Source organism: Pyricularia pennisetigena, chromosome 5, assembly GCF_004337985.1.
Source record: "Pyricularia pennisetigena strain Br36 chromosome 5, whole genome shotgun sequence".
In the NCBI taxonomy this organism is placed as follows: Eukaryota; Fungi; Ascomycota; class Sordariomycetes; order Magnaporthales; family Pyriculariaceae; genus Pyricularia; species Pyricularia pennisetigena.
In genome coordinates this window covers 1,025,709-1,052,948 of record NC_043743.1, presented here as the reverse complement: position 1 = coordinate 1,052,948, position 27,240 = coordinate 1,025,709, and the positions used below count along the sequence as shown (strand labels likewise).

The 27,240-nt window shown below is 51.8% G+C and overlaps 7 protein-coding genes across 7 annotated transcripts; 5 read left to right on the top strand and 2 right to left on the bottom strand.

The window, feature by feature from the left end:
• Nucleotides 1–438: 438 nt before the first annotated feature.
• On the top strand, nt 439–1,316 carry PpBr36_08264 (uncharacterized protein; the record flags this gene model as incomplete). Its single annotated transcript, XM_029895395.1, has 4 exons — nt 439–625; nt 715–840; nt 921–1,121; nt 1,216–1,316. The coding sequence occupies 4 exons, from the start codon at nt 439–441 to the stop codon at nt 1,314–1,316; spliced, it is 615 nt and encodes a 204-aa protein (XP_029746817.1).
• A 662-nt stretch (nt 1,317–1,978) lies between these two features.
• Nucleotides 1,979–4,822, bottom strand: PpBr36_08263 (uncharacterized protein; the record flags this gene model as incomplete). The annotated part of the gene is made up of 2 exons (XM_029895394.1): nt 1,979–4,729; nt 4,799–4,822. 2 exons carry the CDS (start codon nt 4,820–4,822, stop codon nt 1,979–1,981), a joined length of 2,775 nt encoding a protein of 924 aa, XP_029746820.1.
• A 644-nt stretch (nt 4,823–5,466) lies between these two features.
• PpBr36_08262 (uncharacterized protein) lies at nt 5,467–6,813 on the top strand (the record flags this gene model as incomplete). Its single annotated transcript, XM_029895393.1, has 1 exon — nt 5,467–6,813. One exon carries the CDS (start codon nt 5,467–5,469, stop codon nt 6,811–6,813), a length of 1,347 nt encoding a protein of 448 aa, XP_029746819.1.
• A 222-nt stretch (nt 6,814–7,035) lies between these two features.
• Nucleotides 7,036–8,823, bottom strand: PpBr36_08261 (uncharacterized protein; the record flags this gene model as incomplete). The annotated part of the gene is made up of 4 exons (XM_029895392.1): nt 7,036–7,675; nt 7,737–8,183; nt 8,262–8,459; nt 8,525–8,823. The coding sequence occupies 4 exons, from the start codon at nt 8,821–8,823 to the stop codon at nt 7,036–7,038; spliced, it is 1,584 nt and encodes a 527-aa protein (XP_029746822.1).
• Nucleotides 8,824–11,023: 2,200 nt separating this feature from the next.
• On the top strand, nt 11,024–13,496 carry PpBr36_08260 (uncharacterized protein; the record flags this gene model as incomplete). The annotated part of the gene is made up of 3 exons (XM_029895391.1): nt 11,024–11,407; nt 11,487–12,734; nt 12,798–13,496. The coding sequence occupies 3 exons, from the start codon at nt 11,024–11,026 to the stop codon at nt 13,494–13,496; spliced, it is 2,331 nt and encodes a 776-aa protein (XP_029746821.1).
• Nucleotides 13,497–16,810: 3,314 nt separating this feature from the next.
• On the top strand, nt 16,811–21,815 carry PpBr36_08259 (uncharacterized protein; the record flags this gene model as incomplete). The annotated part of the gene is made up of 3 exons (XM_029895390.1): nt 16,811–17,836; nt 17,914–21,596; nt 21,695–21,815. The coding sequence occupies 3 exons, from the start codon at nt 16,811–16,813 to the stop codon at nt 21,813–21,815; spliced, it is 4,830 nt and encodes a 1,609-aa protein (XP_029747388.1).
• A 2,625-nt stretch (nt 21,816–24,440) lies between these two features.
• Nucleotides 24,441–27,170, top strand: PpBr36_08258 (uncharacterized protein; the record flags this gene model as incomplete). Its single annotated transcript, XM_029895389.1, has 1 exon — nt 24,441–27,170. One exon carries the CDS (start codon nt 24,441–24,443, stop codon nt 27,168–27,170), a length of 2,730 nt encoding a protein of 909 aa, XP_029747389.1.
• Between the last annotated feature and the right edge of the window lie 70 nt (nt 27,171–27,240).

Here is a 27,240-nt window from a genome sequence, read left to right as displayed (position 1 = left end):
TTAGAACTCAGCGGAGGTTGATTTGATGGTTTAACAAACAGGTGCAACGGTCCTACGTCAGCCGTTCAGAACAGGTCGGTCAGGTCGAGTCGCGTGGCCCACCACGCCCCAACTACTTTACTTACTTGGGGCTGTGCGTTGTTAGAATAAAGCCACTCACCAGAACCTCATGGCACTTTCAGGCGCCGTTAGCTTGATTGGCGAAATGACTAAGCTGCTTGGATGGTGGTTCTGTCACGTGATTGTTTTGTGGATGAGAGAAAGTCGAAGCTTCTTGAACAGGCCAATCAGAAAAGGCCAATTCGGAGCTTTGATTGCCATGCAAGTTCAACAACCGCCCACTTCAACTTCACGGCCGAAGAGTCCCGACGTCAACTCATTTTCTCCTCCACTGAACCTCTCCAATTGGGCTTCAAAACCCCAATCTAAATCGCGAACATGCCGCCTCAACCACATGACGGCGAGGATTACAGGCCTCAGGATGCCGTCAAAACTGGCCTCCGAGGCACTTTCGTCTACGGCGCTTTTGGTCTGTTCGGTGCTGCAACCCTTGCAGCCGTTCAGCGGAAGCGAGTAGGCGTGTTGGCTCCCATAACAAAATACGGCGCCTTAGTCTCGGCAACCGGTTAGTAGTCTGTTTGTCTCATCGATTGAGGTCAATTGAATTGATCTCGAGCACAAGCTGACGCGACTGGACTGTGCGTCTCATGACAGCTTTTGGTGGAGGCATGTATGACTTTGCGAGAACCGCAACCTCCAACCTCCGTCAGAAGGATGACCACATCAGTGAAGCTGTCGGTGGTCTTCTCGGCGGCGCTATTTTAGGCCTCGCCGTCCCCGGTACGTTCTCTGTTGTCTATTTTTTCTTCAACATTCGCATAGCGCATTTTTGCTGACCCTGACGTCAATTTTTTCTCCAGGCCCCACGAGGATGCCTGTTGTCGTCGGTTTCGCCGCAGGCACAGCAGTAACCCTTGGCACCTACGCCTACACCGGCAAGAGCTTGAGGGGATGGGGTAAAAAGGATGATGTGAAGGACGACTTCGAGCGCAAGGAGGAGCTTCGCAAGAACCGAAGGAGACCCATTGAGGAAACTATTGCGGAGTTGGGCGAGGGCAGAGGTGAGGCTTTTCCAGACCAGCCGGCGTTATCTCCCCGTTTCCATCGCCACGGCGGGCCCATTATTTTGCTGAATGCTGACCACTTTTGCAACAGGAATCCACCCTCCTGGATACGAAGAGCGCCGGCGCCAGAGGCTGAAGGAGAAATATGGTGTTGAGATTAACCCGGTATCCGCCGATCCTAACGCCGCCTAGCGGATAACGGATAGATTTTTTTTTATACCTTTTCTTTGGGTTTTACAGGTTGCGTCGAATTGTACATATTTAGCGTCAAGAAGCTGCGTCCCAACAGGCCATACAGAGCCTTTGCAGCAAAGGTTAGTAAGTGGTTTGAAATTCTAACTGTACCAACAATCCCGCCAGAAGTATCTTGCGGATGTCTCTTGTTGATCCCGACTGCTACTGGCAGCAAATGATTTCTTCGCCCAAAGGTACGTGAAATCCCTCTCTTTTTTACCTCTTTTTCTTTTCCCCTTTCCAAAATGATGATTGTTTAGAGGCTGTTGATGAACTCATCTTTGATGATCATGTTTATAAACCAAACACTGTTCACCTTTTGTCTGATCTTGGTTCCATATCTTTGCTTCAATATTGCGCTTTCATCCTTCTAAGCACAAGAGGCTAACCAGCGTATTTTCGCCACTATTACACAGGATTTATCGAGTTATATATTATGAAGTTTAGTAGTTGCATGCTACCACGTTTTGGCCACATCAATGGAAAATAATATTGTTTTATCTAATTAAGTCATCGTACGACAAGCTACTCCCAAACGCCCAATCGCATACATGTGCCATTCATACAATCAACTCCCTGTCGTACATACCCATTAAATTCATCTCGCCCTGTTGTCTGCTTTACAGAGCCTTGATCGACTGGAAAAAAGGGTTCTCCAAAAGCTTGGTGTCCGCCGCCACGAGAGCCTTCATCTTTGCCACCATCTCTTCTCGGCTCATATCGCCAGCCCTGACCTCTTCCTTCCATTGGACAAGGATTTCCTTGAGGCGGGCACTCCCCTGCTCGACGTCATCTTTACTGTACTGCAAGCCGAGATTGTCATTGTGCTTGGTTGTGAAGTCTTCGAGCTCGTCTGCCTTCCTTTTGGCCATGCGAACGACCTTGTCGGGGAACCGGACGAGTTCCGCAACGTGAATACCGAAGCTCTGGTCGCAGATACCAGGCTCCACCTTGTAGAGCAACGTGACCTCGCGCTTGTCATCAGGCTTGGCACCGTCTCCTGTGCCGCTGATGTGGGCAGTGACGTGCAGATTGGCAACTTGTTTGTGCTGCTCCGCCAGCGCCGTCAGCTCGTGGAAATGCGTGGCAAAGAGCGCCGAGCATCCAATCTCGACGACAATGTGTTCAGAGATGGCCCAGGCGAGACCAAACCCGTCATAGGTTGAGGTGCCACGGCCCAGTTCGTCGATGATAATGAGGGACTCGGCTGTGGCCGACTTGAGAATGTTGGCCGTCTCGAGCATCTCGGCCATGAAGGTGGAAACGCCCTTGAGCTGAGAGTCGCTCGCGCCGACACGAGCCAGGATGGCATCAAAGATGGTTAACTCGGCTTCTGAGCAGGGCACGAAACAGCCGATTTGTGCCATGAGGGCGATGACGCCGATCTGTCGGATGTATGTCGACTTGCCGCCCATGTTGGGCCCAGTGATTATGAGGAACGATGAGCCTGAGCGGTCGAGCTCCACGTCGTTGGTGATGAACTGCACGTCGTCCTGCACCTCAAGGCATGGGTGGCGGGCCTCGCGCAGCAGAGTTCTGCCCTGGCCGCGGGGGTGGATCTTTGGGCGGACGTATGAGATGGGAGCGTGCGCAGAGCAGTGTGCAAAGGATACTATGACATCCAGGTGTGCCAGGATGCCGGCGAGCTTCTCAAGTAGAGGCACATAAGATGCGGCGACGCTCACAACCTCGTTGACAAGACTGGCCTGGGTTCGATTGTAACTTTGAGAAAGTTGGTCAAACTCTCGACGTAGCGATTGGAGGTGTTTAGTGGTGAAGTAAACTCCGTTCTTCTGCGTTGAGCACTCCTGGTATCCAGAATTATTGCGGATGCAGCCGGCTTCCGTCCTCGTCAACCTCATACAGAAACCGTGAACCTTGTGGTTCTCGAGGAAAATCTTCTTGTCTTTTTCCTGGCCGAGGTCATCCGCTGCCTTGGAAAATTCCCTGTCCATCTCGGTCCGTATCCTGTCCAGCTTCTTCCGGATTATGCGCAATCCATCGTCGAATTCAGGCTTGATGATGAACTCGTGATTTTCTAATGCGTCGAGGTCGATTGTCGTCTCCACCATCTCTTGCAAGCGAACTAGGCTGTCCGAAAGCTCCCGCAGTTTTGTAGTATAGGCGGCATCCAAAGGGTCCCGATAGGCCTCATCCATAACCCCCTCCAGTGTTCCAATAAAACCTGGAAGGCGAATGACCACTTGGTAAGCCCTTACAACGTCCTCTAGATTTGCCTTCTTCCTCTGGAAACGCTTTGCCAGTCTGTACAGGTCCGGAATGGAGCGCAGATGCTCCTCTTGCATGGTTTGTCGTAGTTCTGTGTCGTTCATAAAAGCCTCAACAAGTTGCTGCCGGCTCTCAATTTCATCCTTGCTCATCAACGGTTGCTTGAGCCACTGTGCCAGTAGCCGGCTGCCCACCGGGGTCTTGCAATGGTTTAAGAGGCCGTAGAGACTCATTGTTTTTGACCCATCGCGCGCACCCGGTGTGAGGTTAAGCGCCTTTAGTGCAGCAGCATCGAGCTTCATGAATTGTGAGAGGTCGTGCTGGAAGAGCTGGTACTGTCCAAAGTTGGAAGGGTCCTGAAGCACATTCAGATACTTTATGAGGGCTGATGCAGCTCCCATGGCAAGCTTGAGATCTGTTTGGGACAGCAGGCTTGCCGATCTCTCATCCTTGAGCAGTCTCGCCAGATCTTGCTCTATATCTCGAGTGCCGAAATCAGCCACAGGCCTTTCTGAAATGGCCACACCGCAGTTGTCGATGATTTGCTTGAGCTTGTTCAGGTCTGGATCTTTAAGATCCTCAGCCTTGTCATACTGAATCAAGCACTCCTTGACTCCAAGCTGGATGAGAAGAGCCTCGAAGTTAGAGAATAGATCATTGTCGAGGAACTCGCTGACGCCCAGCTCTCTCACGCTTGCGTCGGCAAAGCAAACGCCGACGTTCCGAGCCTCCGATGTCTTGGAAGAAATTTTGACAGCCAAGATCATGGGAGCCGAGTCGGTTTGGCCAAGCTCATCCTCCACATCCTGAAGATTTCCTGGCGAGGCTTGTTTGGTGACCTTCCAGTTCATCCGCCCGCTCGCGCTTTCGTAGATTTCCACCCTCTTGCCGAGTTTGTAGAGTGCATCCCGGAGGAATTGCTTGAATACAGTTATAGATAGCGTGACAGATGACAATCCGGTGTCATCACTGCGGCCAAGTTGCCGCACTACGGAAGTGCTTTTGTATACGGTGCGAGCGATAAGGTTGGCATCTTCGCCGTGGGCTGTGTAGTAGTCTCCTCGAAAGAAAATCCTTATTGTGTCCTTGTGGGGCGTGGGTAGTGACTTGAAGAAGCGAATAAAACCGTGCTCGTCGTCGACCTAAACATTTAATACTTCATGTGTTAGTGCCTGTTTGACCGTCCAGTGAGCGGTTCCGGGTATCCTCACCTTGAGCTCTGGTCGTGAAGACATTTTGTGAGAAATATCGATGATTTTCGGTTTTGTAGAGTAAATCAGCACAGTAGAGTAGATGATCGACTTGAAAAAAGTATGATTATACGGATATGTTGGATTTTTCTGAGCACGGCGTTCAGAGTATGTGGATGGTGGTTGCTCAAGACGCGTCTCGAAAATCAATTAACGCGACGAGATCAACCAGGCTTTCTAGCTTGACATGGGCTAGGGCCAGGGGCAGGGGTCTTAAGGCGGGGTTCCGCGACGGAGTAATTGGACAATCACAAATGTCTTGGTTCATCAAGCTCCGATCACTTACATCAGTTGATGAATATTAATGAAACATCACCTGCCAATAGCAAACCTGGAAACTACGTGAAGAAAAAAAAATGATTAATTTAGATTTCTTCTGAATCCAATTTCATGGCACTGCCTGCCTAAGCACCCAAACATCAACCAACTATGCTTTTCTCCACATTTTGATGATGCAAGATCTTGACTGACCAAAACCTCTTAACCCTCACCGCCCAGATTTCTGCCGTAATCGCGACTTGGGGGGAAAAAAAGTCCAAGCTTCGCGTGTCAAACCAGACGCTCGTCATGCTCTCAACCCCTCATCAGGCCGACTGAAAACCAGTCCCGCTGCACTTTAAAAACCCCCAATGGCAACAATCGACTCAGCACAAGCGCCTGAGGCTGCAAATAGCTCGGCGGCAGCGATCGCCGACATGCCCCAAGAAAGCACGTTAGATAGCAATACCAACCCCGAACCAGCCCCTGAAAATCACGCCACCACCTCGACTACAGAAGACGCCGCGATAGACGCATCAGCAAACAATGCCGAGAACGCCGCTGCCCCAGCAGCCGACGGCACGGCCGCTCAGCCTCCCATCACCAAAAGCCAGATGAAGAAGCTGAAGCGACAAGCGATGTGGGCGGAGCGTAAGGAAGACCGCAAGCGCCAGCGCAAGGACAAGCGCCACGAGAAGCAGGCCCACAAGCGAGCTGAGCTGGCTACTAAGATTGCCGAGGCCGAGGCGGCGGGGTTAGACCCCAAGGAGGTGCTCGCCGCCGAGCGCAAGGGCATTGAGAAAGCCCGGCCGCAGACGGTGCCCGTCACCTTCATCATGGACTGCGACTTTGAGCAGTATATGAACGACAAGGAGCTGGTGTCGCTCTCGAGTCAGGTCGTGCGCTCGTACTCTGAGAACAGGAAGAGCAGGATCCAGGCCCACCTCGTGGTCTGTCCCTGGGGAGGCAAGCTGAAGGAGCGGTTCGAGACGACGCTCGCTAATCACCACAAGGGCTGGAAGAATATCCAATTCTTGGACCAGGACTTTGTCCAGGCGGGCAAGGCTGCCCTGGAACACATGAAGGGCCCGAATGGCGGAAAACTGATTGGCGCACTTGCGCCAAAGGAGGACACTGTGATGGAAGAGGCGGATGCGGCCGGTACAGAAAAGACGCTGGAAGATCCAACCCCCGTCCCGGAACCCGAAAAGGAATCGGCAGAGTCCTCCATAGTATACCTCACTTCAGACTCGCCCTACACGCTCGAAAGGTTAGAACCCAACACGAGCTATGTAATCGGCGGCATCGTGGACCGCAACAGACAAAAAGGACTTTGCTACAAACGGGCTTGCGAAAATGGGGTGCGAACTGCCAAACTTCCGATCAGTGATTACTTGATCATGGCAAGCCGCCAGGTCTTGACGACCAACCAAGTGCTTGAGATCATGTTAAAGTGGCTTGAGTGTGGCGACTGGAAGGTGGCTTTCCAGTATGTCATCCCCAAGCGTAAGGGGGCTGTCGTCAAAGAGGAGAGCACAGAGGCGGGTCCTGCTGAAGAAAATGATCAGGATGGTGATAATTACGATGAAAATAACGAGAATGGCAACGAGGATGATAATAAAGCTGGTGATGAGAGTGGTGATGACAAGGAGGAGGCAAATGGCGAGGCCGAAGCAGTCTCGAATACCCCCGATCCAGCACAAGACAAATCAAGTTAGTCGCCGCAATTGGTGATTTAGCTTCATGTCTATTACCTTGTTATGTCTGGGTTTAGCCGCGTTTATCAAGGAGCTAAGGCTTGATAATGGAATGTGTCTTGTATTTGCCTTATATACCCGCCCTGTACTTGCCTACCAGCGCCGCGTTATTATCATATCTAAAGAAAACGTACATTGCCCAATGCTTCCATCTTGTTGGATAATCTCATTAAATTCCAAAATTCAGAATTCCATAGACTCGGGTTCCTCCCTTTCCCTCTTGATCTTGGGGTCACGCTCATCCTTCATCAACGCCGAAACAAAAGCGCGAAACTGTTCAATATGGGGCTTGAGGCTCGTCTTCTCCCAGTCTTGCACAGGCCTCTGCACCACTGGGTCCTCACCTTCCTCCTTCTTGACCTCGGGCTGCTTCCAGGCGTCAATCTCCTCCAACAGCTCCTGCACGGTAGGTACGCCCAGGGGGTCGAAGTCCTCAAGGTTCTTTGTGTCGATTGGCACACATACCCGGCCTGTGCCCGGGTGGACCACAAAGGGACTCTTGAGCAAGTGGTTCAGCTTCTTGCTGACCTCGATATCGAGGCGCGGGTATGTGTACTCGAGCACAATGTCCTGCTTGGCTTCTAGCAGGGCCTTGGCGTCCAGGTTGCGCGACGCACCCGTCTTTGCCACCGTGTCGATGTCGGCCCATTTGAACAAAGAGGATCGCCCCGGGGAGGAGGCCCATTTCTTACGCAGTGAGTCGTTGAGCGTCCTGTCGGGAAGAAGCTGGAGTAGCTTCTCGGCCTGCTCGTCCGACTCCCAGGGGTCCTGGGCGCGGAGGACATCTTCCTGGAAGTGCCCTTTCAGGATATCGAGACTCCTCCTACGCTAAGTTAGTTACAAAAGTTCAGCTCGGGGTGTGGATGACAAGGAGTACCACTCACGAAAGATGGGGATGCAGTGGCCGGCGCACGTTGACCTTCTTCCCACTCTGGGCACCACCCCTGATGACCTCGAGATAACCCGCGATGGCCCTTCGCTTTTGGTCATCCATGACGCGGGCCTTTTTGTCGCAAACCCACGCGTGAGCACCACGACGACCCGAGTACACCCACATGATGTGCTTGAATCCAAAGTCATCCCGCAGAGCCACATCGACCGTCTTAATGGCCATCGTCATGAACTGCCAACATTTATTGCAGATGTTTGCCTTGTCACAACAGGTCCGGATATCGTCATAGTCTGTCAAGTCGATATCGAAGCACAGCTCTTTGGCCAATGGTTTAAAAGCCGACGAGTTGCGCAGCGTTTTTCTCTCGCGAGGGTTCGTATTGTAGACTGGGCCAATCTCAAAACGGGATGGCATGAGGCGGAGTACATCCTTGCGGAGTCTGGGAATAACGATATGCTCTTATTAGAGACAATTGCGGCGACGCTGTGAGCGCTGAGTAAGACTCTGGAATACTCACAAATCAGATGTTGTGAATGATTGGTATCGTAGGTACGCATCGTTCTGCAGAGTAAAGGCGAACTCTCGATGCGCAAAGTCATTTGTAGGATTTGGGCTGTGATTCAGCCATTGAAACAGATATCTCCAAGGAAATAGTCGTTGGTAGAAACTGCGCATAACCTCCGGGTCTGATGCATGAAGGGCGGATGGCAAGTTGCTATGTCATTTTGTGCGTTAGGTCCGGATGACTTTCAGTTCTTTCGGGAGACAGTATCCACATACAACGAAGAGGATGGCGCAGCCGGTGGACTCGACGGTTTTGTATCTTCAACCGGCCGCGAACTAGGAAACTCGTCATCCGAGTCGTCGTCTGCGAATAAATCGTCTAGCTTGACCTCTTTTTTTGTTTGCTCTTCGCCCTGGGATTCTTCTTGCTTTGGTGGCGCTGTCTCTGCATCTCCCATAGCGACATCCTCGTCCGAGCTCTGTTTGACGTCGTTGATCGTCGGCGGAGCTGGTTGCGCCGCCGTCGCTGCGTCCGCCCCGGTCTGGCTTCCCTCGGGGGATATGGAGTGAGGCATTCTTTAAGCAGAAAGGGCCACAGGTGTTTTCAAGGCTTGCTGACTGAGTTCCGGTGAGTGCCTATTGTATTGCAACTTTGCGTATGTGTGTTGGGCATAGAGCTTGAAATGTTATTCACTCCATAGAATTCAATCAACATTTGGCGCGTCGTGCACTTTACGTGGACGCGTTAATTGAGTGCATGCGGGGGAGAATTTACTGACAGGGGTGCACATCAACGGTTCGGTTCTACCCAGTCTATGTCCAAACTTGGCACGTTGCAACCGTTGACTCGTCAACACTTCAACATGTTTCTACCGATGGTAGAGCATTTATACGGTAGGTGAGGGAGCTGTGCATCAGAGCCCGTCATGGTTCCCCCCCCCCCCCTTTTTCTTTTTTTCTACATGTCTATTTTTTCTCCCTTGTATGTGAACTGCCCCTCGCGCGTTTCTTTTGACAATATCTTCTCCAGCCCCTCAATATCCTTAAAAAGACCCAACAGGCCACACTAGCTCCACGGATTTACTGTATTTTAACGGAAGTTGCTTATGAGAATGATGCAGATGCCCTTTGCTATGCTGTCTTATGGCTGATAATACTCCATGACCATGGCCATTACCCCCGGGCCGACTGGAAGTCATCCCTGAAGGAAGAAGCGCATCGCCTTGGAGGCCCCTAGGGGAAATCAATCTTCAAAGGCCCCGTTCACTATCACCAGGCGACAAGAAGCTACCTCTCAGCCACGGAAATCTGATGCTGAATTTTCCCCCAACAGCTATACAACGTTTCCCAGAAGCTCTAGCTCCTTTGTAAGGGCTGTCTAGTTTGAAATACCCATGTGGTCTAGCAGAGTGTGACATGGACAAGAAGTCGTGCCAAGACTCATCCAGTTATTGCTTGCAGGGAAATTTATCAAAGGATAGTTCTGGTAATATCCCAGTACTGTGACGAAGAAGAAGAGTTGGCACTGCAGAGCTAGTTCAATATACCACTATAAGCGATCTCATGCAGCCTGTTTCCGAGGCTAGAACAATTATGTGGCTGGCTCTCGGATTTTCAACCCAAGCTGTAGATGAGTTGGCAAGGCCGATTCGCAAAACGCGGCTTACACCGACCGACTAGACTAGTGGCAGCGGAAGACTATGCAACACTAGAAGCGTCTAAAAGACACTTCTTTGTGGTATTCACCTCGTCATGTTGGCGGTACCAAGATCAACGCTGACCTAACCATGTTGCACATAATTGGCACGGCCATGAAGCATCACAGAGAGTCGAAAGGAATTCGATCTAAACGCTGGAGACGAAGCTAGTCAAAAGCAACGAACCTTTTGTTTTGGGCCATACTCGAAATGCACCAAATCAAAAGCGACAATACCGGCGCGATACATACCCTGTCGCTTGGGAAAGATCAAACTGCCAGCCAGCCTCGAGTTTCGATGTTTTTAGTGGTCTTATCATCTGCATCATCCGAAAAATCCTCTGCAGGTCACCACTGAACCGATGGTGGCAATAACAAAGCCCGGACTTGGCCGGCAAAAGCTCGGCCCAATGAACAGACAGTTGGGTCGAGGCTCTGGCCGGGGAGATCTGCGAGGGTACATGTGCCCCACCACTGGAAGGTTTATCTCATGATGCAATCAAATCCAGCGCGCAGGTTCACATTTTTTTTGGTACGAGCCATCCGACCACAACAAGAACCTATAAATTATTTACAGGTTTATTTACTTATTAGACTATTTTTGGGAGGACTTGGAGATCAAGTTGCATGACAATCTCAATTGAGACTTTGGTAATGCAAGCTATCTGAACTTTCGTTTCCAACGATTTTGCGACCAGTTGCTTTGTTTGTGGGGTACCACCGTTAAAGTAGCAGACAGTACAATAATTAAGCGCAAGTACCTTGCCTAAGGAGGCGGTATCAAAGACCGCGTGGTTCGCCAACTCCATTTCTGGTGCGGGTGCTTGAAAATGACGGACCCTCCCACCTCCCGATTTGTCCTCTACCGTTAGAAGCGCATGTCCCCGGCAACGTCATTGAACCTCAGCTTTGCTTGGCTATCATTCCGTGGCCGATAAAATCTTGTCCCCAACTAATTTTAGTTGGCAGGTTGAACAAAGCATTCTTTAGTCCTGCCTGTATTTGAAGCAATTGTGATAATTTCAGTTCCTGTTCCGTCTCGTTCAGTCCCCGCCGTGCATGTGCGTGCTTCAGCCCCAATGGCTCCTCTACGACTTTTAATCAAGGACGGCGGATTCCTCGACCAACACGGGCGCCAGATCATCCTCAGAGGCATCAATGTTGCCGCCGACGCCAAGTTTCCGAGCACCCCAGATCAGCCATCGCACGTAGCCAAAGACTTCTTCGATGGAGACAACATTGATTTCAGGGAACGACCGTTCCCCCAAAATGAAGCCCACGTTCATTTTGCCCGGCTCAAGCGATTCGGCTACAACACTATACGATACATCTTTACATGGGAGGCTATCGAGGCCGCCGGCCCAGGGATATACGACGAGGAATGGATACAACATACCATTGAGATTCTCAGAATAGCAAAAAACTATGGCTTCTACGTCTTCATGGACCCTCATCAGGATGTGGTATGTTGAGTCGCTGGCATGAAGCTTGCCTCCTCACTTTGTTGGATGCATGTTCTAACGAGATGGTGCCTCTGCATAGTGGTCACGATTCTCCGGAGGCTCAGGCGCCCCAATGTGGACTCTGTACGCCGCAGGTCTCAACCCTGAAGCATTTGCGGCAACGGAAGCGGCTATCGTCCACAACACGTATCCAGAGCCAACCAACTTTCCCAAGATGATTTGGTCGACGAATTACTTTAGGCTGGCGGCTGCCACCATGTTCACACTCTTTTTTGCTGGCAAGGACTTTGCACCCAAATGCATAATCGACGGGGTAAACATTCAGGACTACCTCCAGGGCCATTTTATGAAGGCCATATCCCATCTTGCCATGCGCATACACGAGGCTGGAGATATTGAGAACGAGGTCGTCTTTGGATGGGAGACGCTCAACGAACCCAACAAGGGCATGATTGGATACGAAGACATCAGTGTCATCCCCAAAGAGCAGGCGCTCAAGAAGGGTACCAGTCCAACAATATGGCAGGCCATGCTTACTGGCCTTGGCAGATCCACAGAGGTCGACACTTGGGATATGGGCAGCTTGGGTCCTTACAAGGTTGGGAGGACTTTGGTAGATCCCAAAGGCGAGATCGCATGGTTGCCTGCAGACTATGATGAATCTCGCTACAAGTATACAAGAGACCCCGGGTGGAAGCTCGGCGAGTGTTTGTGGGCGCAGCACGGAGTTTGGGACCCTGCTACAGATAAGCTCTTGCGCAAGGACTATTTCCAAAAGAACCCAAGGACTGGAGAGGTCATTGATCACCATGTCTTCACAAACACCTACTTTATGGACTATGCCCGTGTGTATCGTGACACGGTGCGGCAGCATCACAAGGAAGCCACCTTTATCCTTCAGCCTCCTGTGCTGGAGCTTCCGCCAAGCATTAAAGGTACCGCTGATGACGAGAACAACATGGTGTATGCGCCGCACTACTACGATGGCATCACCCTTATGACCAAGAGCTGGAAGTGGTGGAATGTGGACGTACTGGGTGTGTTGCGCGGACGCTATTTAAGTCCCGTTTTTGCTATTCGGGTGGGTGAGACCGCGGTGCGCAACTGTTTCCGCGAGCAGCTCGCCGCCATTCGCCAGGAAGGCTTGGATTACATGGGTAACCATCCTTGTATTCTTACTGAATTCGGCATTCCCTACGACATGGACAACAAGGCTGCGTACAAGAGCGGCAACTACTCGAGCCAGTCGGCTGCTATGGATGCCAATCATTTTGCTGTAGAGGGAGCACCTATGGAGGGCTACACTCTCTGGGTTTATTGCGCCAAAGTAAGTCAACTTGTTAATGTCATGCACCGTTGCTTGAGCCACTTCTAACTTTCTTATCTACAGAATGATCACGAGTATGGTGACCAGTGGAACGGCGAGGACCTGTCGGTATATTCGCTCGACGATAAGCCGTTGCCTGTGTCTCCCTTGCCGCCAGCTATGGGCGAAACCGGACAGTCAACAGCTAGCCTGGTCAAGGAGAACAGCAACCAGGAAGGAAAGCCGGAGCAGAGTGGGATAGAGGACGGTACGCCGATCACACCAACGAACCTTCGGCAGACACTCACCTCGCCGTCAATCTCGGCAGTTCCCAGCTCATCGGCCCCTGAAATCAAAACCGCACCAGGCTACCGCGCCGCCGAGGCCTTTGTTAGGCCCTCCCCAGTCGCGGTGGCGGGAAGCATCTCCAAGTATGGGTTCGATCTTCGCAAGTGCGAATTTCACCTGGAAATCAGAGCTGCCAAAGCCGTCCAGACGTCAAGCGAGGGCAATCCGACGATCGTGTTCCTACCGGATTACCACTTCCCCAAGGACGACTGCATCGTTGAGGTCTCGTCAGGCAAGTGGGAGATTGGCAGCGACGACTCGGAAGGCGCGCTTGTGCAGCGCTTCCGTTGGTGGCACGGCGAAGGCGACCAGAGCCTCAAGATCAAAGGTGTGATCCGGACACATAACGTCAGGGAGGACGGGACCGGCGCGGATCCTGATGCTGGATATTACCAGGCGGTACAGACTGTCGTATCCCAGTGCAGCATCATGTAGATGGGCATTGGGGTGGGTCGGGAGGTTTAGATACCGGGACCCACACAGAGTGTTTGGGGGGTTGTGGATTATGATGACTGAAAGACGATGAAAGAAACAAATAATGCCTTTTCGACTTTTTTTCCCCTCTCTAGGAGTGAAGCACACCTAGAGGGATGTATGACAGTCCCTCTGGGAGTGATACTAGGATATGCATGTTTGTCATTGTATCTGAGTACTGCAGACCTACGGGATTTTGGAAGTATGTAACCCAATATTACATAACATTTGGGCAAAATAAGTAATTAAGCTATGTTCTCCTCGCCCGCAACAACATGACATATGGATGGGCCGCAACCAACTCATGCATCCCTGGTACGACGACACTGGTTTACTTTGAACAGGACACCTACTTGCTCAGGCACCCAAGTAACTTGTACTTGCAGTCAGGATAAATTTCCCGACTAAAAGTGCCGGAAGTTTCCATTTTCCTAGTAAGGGGCTTCGTCCAAACAATCATCGCATGAGTCGGGGGACATGCCACGTACGACGTATTACTAAATAATGACAGCGCCGAGTTTAAATGGTGTGCACACCAGTGGACGGATCATGGACAGACAGATGCTGCCATGATTTCTTTCTTTCTTTCTTTTTTTTTTATATTATTATTATTATTATTATTATTATTATTATTATTATTATCATTGTTGAGCTCCTGGCCATATGTCTTCTGCACAGAGTGAAGCTAGCTATAGCTCAAGCTTCCGCTTTGGACTGATTGGTGCACGGTGCGGCGCATAGCAACTTTAAGTAGTCTAACTGCCGGCCTCGTCTGGAAAATGGACGAAAATTCCTTCGACATATGTTTCGCGGTACGAACTGTAGAGGATCACGAAAAGTTGTCTTATTACGTGATAGCAATACATAGATATGGTACATCACCTGAAGAAGAGAGGGAGAGAGGGAGAGAAAAAAAAAAAAGGATCTTGGCTCCCTTTTCTACCTAGGTTGGTAGTCATTGCGCGCAAGGGGCCTGTGCCCGTGTCCAGACCCGATGATGCAGCTGTTTGTGGGACGAACTTCTTGGGGAACGACTTAACTTTTTCTGTGCAAGTGCCTTGTCCTGCGGAGGGGGCAAGCGTAATATGGGGATGTGTGTACACGTCGTCCAATGTTCCGTCCTTGATAATAAACGTCCGATCCACAAAAGTCTTTATCGGCTCGCTTTTTCGAAACAGCGTGCTGGTTGCTTGATACATGATGGGACGCTGTTGGCAAAAGATTGGATGGATCGACCAACGAGAAAAAAGGACGTTCTTGGTAAAGCTCGATAATCGACACTTTGCCATGTTTGAGTACTACAATAATTACAACGTCATTTGGCGGACCGGGTGGACATATGGGGTTGATGAGGGTCCGGTATATCACTTTGAATTATAGCCAAGGTATCTAGCCCTGGTGGTACATGCTATTAAAAGCATCTTACTGTTAATTATGTGAGATGCCGTTGGTGACAACCACACCCCGCCGAGCGGCTGGCTGTTGGCCAGTTGCAGCGGCCTAGTCACACACATCAAAAGTTGGCGGGAAAAGGGTCCTTTTCTCAAGGGGAATCCTGTTTCATTGCATTTGTTGCGGGGGCCGTTGCATTGGTTTGGGTCAGAAGCTCACCAGGATCATGTTGCTTTTTTACTTCTTTGTGCCCAAAGCCTCAAACGTCGCATGTTGTTCCTTCACCCCCACATGGGGTAACCTAGCTTGATAATATTGCGCGGCCGCGTTCGAACTAGACTAGGTACAAAGCAGCAGTGGCTGTCGTGATGGACATAAAGATCAAATCCCCTAGTACCTCGGGGTATTTATGTAGGTACCGGTAGAAGAAAAAATTCCTGCATTGAACCAGGAGCAGGCACAGTGACAAGACGAGTTTGCCAAATTGTACCTTTTTTTTAATCGTTTCCGGCAGCCAGCCAGCCTCAACTCAAAGAGGGGTTGCGTCTTGTTGTTGGCTGAAGGAATGCCTGATGGTCGATCCTGTGGCAGGGGACAAAAGGAACAACTAAGCGTAGCAGTGTGTAACAGCAGATAAGCGCCCTTGGGACTGGCTGCTGAGTCGCCAGTTAATCCTGAAGCGAGCTACGCGGCGAAAAGGTAAAGATACCAAAACAGGTCAATGAAGTGGATGCTACCTTCGTACCTTAATTACTTGATAGTCCGTCTAACGTTGCAGAGCACCCACCGGCCGAGCCCGAGCCCCTGTTATTGTTTTTTTTTTTTTTTTTCTCTTCTACGTCGAATCTTTAGTCTGCAATTCTGAGGTGAATGCCCCCTCCTCATCAAAGACGCCGCTGAGTTAGGAGAAGCCGCCTGCCGCCGCCACCCACACAAGTCTGTTGTCAACCGCCAATCACTGCATAGCAAGCCCAGCCCACCTGCAGGGGAGGTAACAAAACCCTGGGCGAGGCATGTCCCGTAGCCGGAACGGAGGGAACGACGCAACCAACCATCTTCAGCACAAGACAAGCGCCTTAGTCGTTGTCGTCGGGTGGACTGGCCCTTTAGAATTATTCGGCCCAGCTTCGTGTTGCCCTCCTCACCTTGGATCCCATATCTCTACGAAAAATCAAACCTAAACCTAACGCTGCTAGTCCCGTCGTTTGGTTTGATCGTCCGCACAAGCTCAATCGGGATTGTAACCTCACGTTTCCCTCTACCTTCTTTGTGGTTTTATCTGGGCCTGCACAACGCCTGCTTGCCCACAAATGTCAACGCCTGCGCCGCCAGCAGCGCGCTTGTTTGCGGTCGGCCCTAGCATGCGCCTCATGTCGTAACAAACTCAATCCCATCGACTCCTTGCCACGAGTCGATTGCACTTTGTGTGCCTGACGACGTCGGAGAGCGTCGCCATTCACATCGTCATCAAGTTATTCAAGAGCAAAAAGACTCTCGTGGCCGTCGTCCACAGCTAGCTAGCTTGCTTTGGTACACGGCCGTCACACCCGTCCCACCGAAGCCTTATCGACCCGCAGAGGGCAGGGTCTGCCCCGTTCAGCAAATAGATCATTTCAAAGCGCGCCTTGAGAATCTCACGATTGCATTCGAAATTCGAGGTTCAAAATCATTTCTCAATCGACCGGCGGGATCAGTCGTTCCTTTTTTTTTTTTTTTTGTGTTGTTTTTCTACCCCTCTCTTTTCCAACCTGCCTGGCTCGAAGCCCCGACCTTCAGCTGTGTGACCTCCGAGCGGCGCAAAAGGTCGACCCTCGACGATCTTCCTGTTCACGTCTCCTTCACACATACTCTCTCTATCGCCATTCCTGCGGACAACCACCGCCATGTATCCAGGCGGTAGCCAATCGCGGCCCTACCAGGTGCCTCCGCCGCCGCCCATGTCGCCGCCGCTGGCTCAGATGCACCAGCAGATGAGTTTCGTACCTCCTCCACCACCTCCATTGAACCGATATCAGACCACTCCCAATCTGGGTGCGAGCGCTCCGCCCCCTCCCCCTCCCGGGCCTCCTCCGGCAAGCGCACTAAATCCGCAAGCCCCGTGGAATGGGGCCTGGGGTGGTGTCCCGACGCCTCGGCAAGCTTACGACAACAGGTCCGGCATGTACGCTCAGGCGCCTATCCAGCAATATAATCCCCAGGCTCACGCTGCCACCGCGCCAGGCCTCAACATACCCCCACCACCGCTACAGACCGACGCCCCAATGTCAGATACATACAACCCTGGACAAGATCCTATGTTTGATGGTTTTATGCCAGACTTGAGCTTCGATTTGGAACAGGAAACAATGGGGTCTTCACAGACCTGGCAGACAACGTCATCATCGTCCACGAATACCGCATCGGTCAACGACAATGTTCAGTCCAACCCTCCCGCAGAGGAGAGAACACGGAGAAACAATTCGGCGAGTATTACGGGCACCCAGTCCAGCAGTAATGTTCCTGGCATTCCTAGCGACATAACCGCCGCCTGGACGCTTGATAAAGTCATCGCCTGGCTCCAAATGAACAGTTTCTCCCGGGACTGGCAAGAAACGTTCAAGAGCCTCAACATCCATGGTGCACAGTTTCTTGAGCTTGGCAGTGGACACTTTGGCCGGGGCAACTTTGGCATGATGCATCAACAGGTGTACCCCAAACTTGCCAAAGTTTGCACCGCAAGCGGAACTGGCTGGGATCAGCCACGGGAGCGCGAAGAAGGAAAACGTATGCGGCGCCTCATCCGTGGCCTCGTACACGCCCGAGCTGTACCAGACTCGGCCCGGGTCTCAAGTTCACACGGAAGGCAAGGATCCGTCAATTCTCGCGGGAATGAAAAGGGCACCGGACATGATGGCAGCGATTCTCCCAATGTAAGGACTCCATGGAGTGGACATACACTTCCACAACCCCCCCTCTTTGATAATAACAAACGCTGGCTTACACATAGACTCCCATAACGAAGACACCCGGTTCTCAGTCCCGATCAACCACGATACCCATGTTCCCCGATGGTTCCTCGTTCTCCAACCACAGGGGCGTACTCAAGAACATCGACATTGATCGCCATAGCAGCCCAAAATTGAATGGGGACAGTCCTGCCGCCAGTCCGAATCCGGTCATGGCATCATCAACTCCAAAATCGTCAACATTGTCTCTATCACCACATTCAAGTAGGTTCGGCAACGTGAGAAACAGTACCGACTCGGTCAAAGCTATATATGGCTCCGGCATACCTGCAGACGCGCAAAAGATGATGAGCAACAGTAATCTTGACGAGCTCATCAACGGCCGTGGCGCGCGGCAATCTCCATCCGACTTGGGCGAAAACTCGGCCGGCACCGACTCGCCTGTTAGTGCCAGGGACACCAAGCTACCGTTCAGACAACGCATGCAGGCCAAAGATATAGACGGTAACCTGTCTTCACCGAACGGTGACACACCGCTAAGTCCACAGATGTATAGAAACGGTCTTGGTCTGGATGAATTCCACCTACGGTTTAAGAGGCCCGGCGGCAGCATCTACCTTCTGGCCACAGCTGATGGCTGGAACTATAGAATGGTAGATGTGACAGACGTCGAGACTGTTCTTGATCTGAGGTCTGAGATCAGTAAGGGCTTGGGCATTCAAGATGAAGACGGGGTTGAGTTCTATCTCACCGAACTTGGGAAGAGCGATCACAGCCAACCGTTGGACGATAATCAGTTAATGAACCACAAAAGGTCCAGAGCGGACGCAGAAGGCACGCTAAAGTTGTTTGTCAAGCCCCCACCCATGTCACAGCAGTCGACATTGCTGGCGGGTGAGACTGGGCAACGACACAAATTTGGCTCCTCGGCTTCCATGTCGAGGCAAAACACTTCGAAGGACGACTTATCAGAAGAGGCACGCCTTAGAGCTCAAAGGGAGTACAAAGCAGAGATTGACCGAAAAGGCCGGGAATATCTTGCTATACGTAAGGCTAAACTTGAGAGCAATAATAATGGGCTGAGCCCCTCGACCGAGGGTATTGGAATTGTAGGCAAGCCGGTCGATTTCGATACGCCTCGCCACTCTCCCTACGAGGACAAAAACACAGACAGGATGTTCCCGAGTCGCAACGCTCCTGCTCCACCGGTTGCCCCCTCGGCCACGTTGAACAGAGTGAACTCATTGATGACGGGCCAAAGAAGGGGCCAGGGAAGTATGGAAGGGTACCCATCTCAGCGCGTACCTTCAGGTGTGGGCACGAGTACTTCGCCGAAAGAAATGTCCGAGGACCGCCGAAGACAACAAATGTCGGGCTCCCAGCCCATGGGAGGCATTACCGGCGCCCTGGTGGACATGGGCAGAAACATGGGTGGAGTTGCTCTTCCCAGCAGAGGCGTCAGTGCAAACAACGTACCTGGGAAACCTTCACCCCCCTATCGCGTTGCGACTGCCCCAGTTGGTGGCCGAGACTTCGTGCCACCTGACAATCGAGGTAAGAGTTCGCAGGCCATAGTGACACCTGGCACTGGGCAGCGTGGATCCGGGTCTGGCCTTGACAGTATACCATCAGGGTCACCTGGATCTATCACTTGGAGTCGTGGCAATCTTCCTTTCATTATACCAGACTACTCACCCAATGGCACACGCCGCTTGCGCGGAGATGGGTGGTCTGATTCCAGGCGTAGTAGTCTTTTGAGCACTGAACTAACGGATGCAGCTGCTTTTCCTCGCTCGCAAACCGCCGGAGATTTGTCTCCTATCTCCCAAATGCCCGCCAACTTCGCCGCCTACCAGGAACCGAACTCACCCCCACGGGGTTTCGGCGCCCCTCCTGCCTTTTCGACGGAGACTCACAGGAGGACATTGTCTGGTCCTGACATTGATTTCACAGAACCCGAAGTTAGCTTCGACAGGCCAGCGCCGTCCACGGCACAAAACGAGGCTCAGTCTGACGACGACTCGGGCGACGACTCTGACGATGGCCTCTTTGTCATCCCTATTGCGGCCCGCAAAGCTTCGATGAAGAAAGCAAAATCGCGAGCCTCTGTGACTTTTGACCCTTCGGACAGCGGGGATGGCAAACGGCCAGCTCTCACTGTCAACACCACAAGGGATCGAAAATCTGTCTCCTTCAACTCGCCTCAGTCCGCCCGCACTGGCGATGATGACGATGACTCGGGGCTACAGAGGCGGACGCCCAAGTCAGATAGGTGGGACTCTGAGGATGGCAAGCTGGGAAGACGGAAATCTTTCAAGATGGATGTGTGGGCCAACCGTCCGCCAGCTGAAGCGCTTATCAACAACCTCGAGGACTTCTTCCCTGGAATGGATGTTGATCAGCCGGTCCTCGAAGAAGGGGACCAAGAGCAAAACATTGACGGAACACCAGCGGCACCTTCTCCCATCGCCGAGGTTGATGAGACACAGTCACCTGGCCATTTACAGATCAGCGCTACGCCATTGAACTCTCTTCCTCCATCGAGGGTGCAATCAATGTACAACGAAAGTGACACGCTTGGCTCGGACGAGTCTACGCTGAAGGCGCTCGAGCGCCCACCCAGTTTCCAGAGCCTGGCTCAACGCAGCGTGCGCCGCTCCGGCGGTCTCGGAAGAATGAAGTCCATTCGAGAGAAAGCCAGAGGTGCACACGAGGCGCACAAACGATATACGCAGACGTCGATGGCAGCACCGCATGGTTTGAGCCGCTCAAGCGGTGGCCCTGCCAATGAGAGCCAGCCTACCCAGAACACGTCCTCGGCGCTATTGCGACGCAAGTCGACCAAGATGTTTAATGCAAACATTGTACAAATTCGACCTAACAGGGACTCGATGCTGGTGCCATACATCCCACAGGATTCTATCTCGTCCTCGTCGCGGGGAGCCCCGAAGCACCCGACCACTTTCCGCTGGTTCAAGGGTCAACTGATCGGCAAGGGCACTTACGGACGAGTATACCTGGGTATGAACGCCACTACCGGCGAGTTCTTGGCGGTCAAGGAGGTCGAGGTCAACCCGCGAGCAGCAGCCGGCGACAAGAAGCGCATGAAGGAGCTTGTTGCGGCTCTTGACCAAGAGATCGAGACCATGCAGCATCTGGACCATGTGAACATTGTGCAGTACCTGGGTTGCGAGCGGAAGGAGACGAGCATTTCAATCTTCCTAGAGTATATTTCTGGTGGCTCCATCGGGTCGTGTCTGCGCAAGAACGGCAAGTTTGAGGAGTCAGTGGTGCAATCGCTCACGCGGCAGACGCTGTCGGGTCTGGCATACCTTCATCGCGAGGGCATCTTGCACCGTGATCTCAAGGCGGACAACATCTTGCTCGACGTGGACGGCACAGCTAAGATTTCTGATTTTGGTATTTCGAAGAAGACGGACAACATTTATGGCAACGACAAGTCCAACTCTATGCAGGGCTCCGTGTTTTGGATGGCACCCGAGGTTATCCGGTCGCAGGGCGAGGGATACTCGGCAAAGGTGGACATTTGGTCGCTTGGTTGCGTGGTTCTGGAGATGTTTGCGGGTCGCAGGCCGTGGGCCAAGGAAGAAGCCGTCGGTGCGATTTATAAGATTGCGAACGGCGAAATCCCACCTATTCCGGAAGACGTGCAAGACACCATCAGCCCCATCGCGGTGGCTTTCATGATGGACTGCTTCACAGTGTGAGTTATTATTTTTCTTATGTTTCCCTGGCTCATGACTTCGGTCTGTATATTGTCATTGGGTTCAAACTGACGCCATGATTTTCACTACCTATTAGCGATTCCCACGACCGTCCAACAGCAAACAAGCTGCTATCACAGCATCCGTTCTGCGAGCTCGATCCGAACTATAACTTCCTTGACTCGGAACTTTACGCCAAAATTAGAGGAACTTACTGAGTGGGTTGTCAACGAGGCTCGCTGTAACTTGGGCATATATAATATTAAACGTGTACACACTGGTATAATCATTTACGAATAATAGGAGCTCTTCGGGTTCTTGAGTTGCTGGAGGCGGAGGTGCCAGGCGATCAAAGTGGACTGAGTAAATACGGTTACATCCGGAGAGAGGACCCAAAAAAAGAAAAATATTCATGGCTTTTGGATAGTTAAGATGAAATGTCGTTGGTGGTTCTCCTGTCGGTTTTTTTTTTTTTTTTCTTTTTTCTTTTGTCCTGGGGATTAGCACGGTAAACATGCGAGGGTTTGTGAAACGTTTGGTTAAGAAAACAAACATGAACGCTTCCAAGCAATAAGATACTATTTTTATAACAGCTTATTATAGAGCTGCTGATGTTTATGCGTGGTGTTTGGATTATTAACAAGTGGTCGGTAGGGGTGTAAATTCCAAGTAATCCAATTGCCAAAACGGGATAGAACCCTGTAGGGCGAGTGGTACGGGGTTCAGCCCGAGGGGTTTTGAAACGGAAACATCTCAACATCTTGGCGTCGGCATGATACGCAAATTTCAGACAGATTGATGAAGGCGAGGACTTTTTTTGTTTTTTTTTATATTCCCCCCACCTCTCTCTCTCTCTCTCTCTCTCTCAATTAATCGACGCCTTCGAAACCTTGATTTGTCAAGCCATCATCCAAGCTATCTATCTATGATCCTGAGGATTGACACCGAGAAGAATACGAAAACAAGAGACGAGCTTCAAAGTGAAAGGTGGGCAAGTTGAGACGGCACGACGAAAAGAAGCCAGCTGTCTTGCTGTGTAATCTACTCGCGTCGTCGATCGGAATTGCTTGGCGCTGTTGGTGACGTGAAATCAATGCTTCTGTTCAGAGTTCTAGTGCTGGTTTAATCAATTTAGACTAGACTTGATCGATTAGTTTTTTTTTTTTTTTTTTTTTTTTTTTTTTTTTTTTTTTNTGTCTAGTTCTGGTGTAGTCAATCTCTCCCTTTTTTTTGATCTCCTCTCTCTTTATCGTGTCTGACCTGCACAAGTGATAGGCTATAGTGGGTCACTGAACGGGCTCGGAACGGCTCGCTTCTGGGGTGTTTGAAAGCATGACTGGCAAGGGAGGGGATCGAGCAGAAACCCTGGTATGAATCTCGAGTCGTGTGCAGTGTTGATTCAACTAACTAGCAACTACCTTAGCTACCGTAAGCGTCCGCCTATACCTACTACAGCTAGGACGAGGACTAGGCAGAGTAATGTGCAAGCACAATTCCGGGGTAGCAGTTCTGGAGAAATGCCTCGGTTCAACAACAAGAGCACGCACGCGCTCAATCCCAAAGGAGCATTGGACGGATGTGGCGGGTCCGAACACAAATTCTTGGTATTGGAATTTGGCTTGCTTGGATAAAGTAGATATGCAGGAAAATCTGCAGATCAGTACACCCGTCAATCTTGACTTTGCTGTCCTTTTCTTCTTTTCCTGTTATCTACCCCACATTTCAACCTCACACCAGATTATTTTTCTTGTTTTCGCCGCGTAATAAAAACGGAACAAAATTGCCGAGACAGGAAAGAAAGCTCGCCTTGGCCCTTGTCAGCAAGCAGACCCTGATCGGACCCATATCCATGTACTTACTTACTGTATGGTTAGAGCTTGTGGTATTGTTACAGTTACCAACCAGCTGGTACACTTGGTGCCCCGGGTAGACCAACATGGTGTGAAAAAAAAAATCATGGAACTAAGGAAAATCACGAACCTAGATCTACATTAACTAAGCAGTGTAGCATAATGATGAGAAACCCCCATTTTAAAGGCTATGTCCACGGCCAGGCAGCGTCTGGGAGTCTGTAAAAGCAATCAATTCTCCGGATCAATCTAATTTAATTAATCGTGCATGTCGGGTCTCGCCACCATTTCTTCGGCTCAGTATGCCCACGGTCCAGGGAAGACCTTGCGGCGAATTCTTTGCAGACATAACTTAGTAGAACAAAGTTGGTTTAACTTTCTCGGATAAATCTTTAGACTTAGTAGATGGATGCCAGCACATTTGAATTGGCCATGCTGCTAAAACATGGGGATCGGCTGTGTAATTAATTATAGTACTTCCCACATAATGAATGGCCTGCAGTACCATCGTAGTTGGTGGGTAAAAAAGCCTCGATACAGAAATAACAGGTCCCCCCGCTTGATCTGGGGTCATGCTGCTCACTTTAGAATGCCTGTGCGCCTTCTCAAAGCACCGAACGATTTGCCAAGAAAAACCGAAGCACCTCCCTCATTCTGTTTTCTCGGTTCCGCGGGCCAAGCAAACCGCAGGCGGCCTTGTCCTCATTCTTTGGTCTCCCGCTCGGTTTCTTTTCTTCCGTTCGGCCTTGGTATTTTTCTCCCTCTTCTTGTTTATATCTTCTCTCATAATTTCTTTCGGTCTTGCTGCGGTGCTCTTGATATTTTCTACCTCGTCCATATTATTAGCCCTAACTTGGAACCGCAATTCTTTTTTTTTTTTTTTCCTCAAAGTTCCTAAGTTGCTGCCGACTGCATTGACCAAGCCCTTCCCCCACGATTTCTCTTCATTGTACGACTGCACCCTCAGGAGAGTGAGAGGGGCGCGTTGTCAACATGCCCGTGTTGAGAAGATACCGGGTTTTCGTGGTCGGCGCCGTCATCCTGCTCATCCTCCTCTTTCGCGTGGCCGAAAACTCACAATGGGAGCTAGAGGCTGCCAATGCGGCCGTGTACGACAGTGCGCACAAGGGGACCAAGAATTCGAGGCCGACATATGAAAAGCCAGTGGCACCGGCCAAGGCTCATGACGATCAGGGTCCGGATGCTGCGCCGCGCCGGCAAAAGATCGACATCCCACAGCTCAAGGGCGACCCGACCAGGTCTAAGATCCCTGCTGCCACGCGCCAGGCCGCTGGCGGCGCCGATATTCCAAAAGACACACACGAACCTTCCACCACTCCCAAACCTGTCGGCATCAACATGCCCGACAGGGATCCAGACCAGCGACCCCTCGCCCACGACAGGTTCCCGCCGGCAAATAAGCAAGGCAGCAGCTCAGCCACTGCCACGACAAGCAAATTGCACTGGGTGAAGAAGGCGCAGGAGGACTATCCCATCCCCGAGGACCAGATCATTCCACTGCCCACTGGCAAGCCCAAGGCGATTCCCACGATCCAGCACAGGTTCGGCAAAGAAACAGCCGCCGCCAAGAAGAAGCGCGAGGCTCGCTTGGCTCAAATCAAGAAGGAGACCAAGCGTGCCTGGAATAGCTATAAAAAATACGCTTGGGGCCATGATGAGGTTGAGCCGATCTCGCTCGAGCCCCGCGACCCCTTCTGTGGCTGGGCCGCTACCCTGGTTGACAGCCTGGATACGCTGTGGATAATGGGCCTGAAGGATGAGTTCGAAGACGCATACAAGGCGTTGGACGACATTGACTTTACCACTACGGAACGCTCCGAAATTCCCGTGTTTGAGACCATTATTCGCTACATGGGAGGCCTGCTGGCGGCCTACGACATAAGCGGCGGCAAGGAAGGCAAACACCCCAAGCTACTCACCAAGGTTGAGGAGCTAGCCGAGGTCCTGATGAGCATTTTCGACACGCCAAACAGGATGCCGATTCTGTACTATCGGTGGCAACCCCAGTACGCCGACCAGCGGCTGCGGGCCTCGAACATGGTCAGCGTCGCTGAGCTCGGCTCCATGTCGATGGAATTTACTCGCCTGGCCCAGTTGACCGGCAACAACCGCTACTACGACGCCATTGCGCGCATCACGGACGCATTTGACGAGTGGCAGAAGCGTGGCACCGCCCTGGACGGCATATTCCCCCAGCAGATTGATGCCTCGGGATGTAACCGCACTGTGGAACCCGTCACGTCTAGCGCTGAGGAGTCCGAGCTGGGCACTCCGGCTATAGGACCACCTGAGGCACCCAGGGGAAATGCACTGGTGGAGGAAAATGAACTGCGCAAGCTACGCGCGCGGGCGGTCACCAAGGGTCGTTCCGGTACGGCTTCTAGTGCTGCCGATTCGGCCACTTCTGACAATGGCAAGGATACAGAAATCCCTAGTATTCCCAAGCCGAGGGCGAATACCTATAATCGGGATTCCACTGACAACGGATTTCGGGGCACTCCGCCTCCAGATGGTTGTCGTCCGCAGGGCTTGGTCGAAAGCTCGTCTGGTTGGGGATCGTACAGCATGGGAGGCAGTCAAGACTCGGCTTACGAGTACTTCCCCAAGCAGTATATCCTCCTCGGCGGATTGGTGGAGCAGTACAAGAAACTGCACGAGAACGCCGTCGCCGCCATCAAGAAGCACCTTCTCTACCGCCCAATGACCAAACAGGAGGACCGGTCTCTGCTGTTCTCTGCGGCCGTTAATGCCCGAGGATACGGAAAGGACATGTCGCTCACGTACCAGTACGAGGTGACGCATTTGACATGCTTCTTGGGCGGCATGTTCGCGATGGGCGGCAAAATCTTCCAGTCAGAGGAGGACGTAGCCATTGGGGCGCAGCTCGCCGACGGCTGCGTCTGGGCGTACGAGTCGACTGCTTCAGGCATCATGCCCGAGAACTCACATGTCGTGCCGTGCCAGAGCGTCGAGAAGTGTCCCTGGAACGAGACGTTATGGTACGAGCACCTGGACCCGAACTCTGATTGGCGCAACGACCAGGTCGCAGATTACAAGGTCAAGAAGAAGGAATGGGACCAGATGGTCGCCGATACTGAGAAGAAGATCAAGAACAAAGCCGACGCCGACTGGGAGGCCAAGAAGGCCCGTGTTGCCGGGAAGCCATTGTCTACTCCGGGCTCAAAGACCGGCAAGTCAGACGTGGGCGGTGGATCCAAAATGCCGTCGCCGGGATTCAGCGTTCTTGACGGGGCTGGACCTGGTGTCAAGCCCGGTGCGAAGAGATCTCTTGATGATACCGAGCGGGTCGCCTCAGCCAAACGTTCGATCACGTACGACACCGAGTCAAAAGGTAGCGCCAAAGATGGCGAAATGGAAGCACACAAGAGAAAGCGCTCGGTTGATGATACGGAAACGGGCAGCTGGAGTGCCAACAAGGCAAACGCGCGTAGGTATGGCAGGGCACACGAGCCGAATCCAGCGATGGCCGGCGCCGAGGATGCGATTGGCGGCTTGAGGGGCAGCATCAGTCTGTCCGAGGCCTTGTCGCCCGACTCGCCGACCTACAACCCACTCTGGGACCTGCCCCCGGAGCCATCCAAGCCGCAGAGCCACAAGGAGTTTGTGGAGGAGAAGATTGAGGGGGGGAGGATACCGCCTGGATTTGTTGACATTATAGACAACCGGTATATTCTTCGGTAAGCTGCTAGACTGCATCCTGCAGCGCATGGTCATGTGTTGAACTTTGTCGGAGACCGTGATTTTTTTTTTT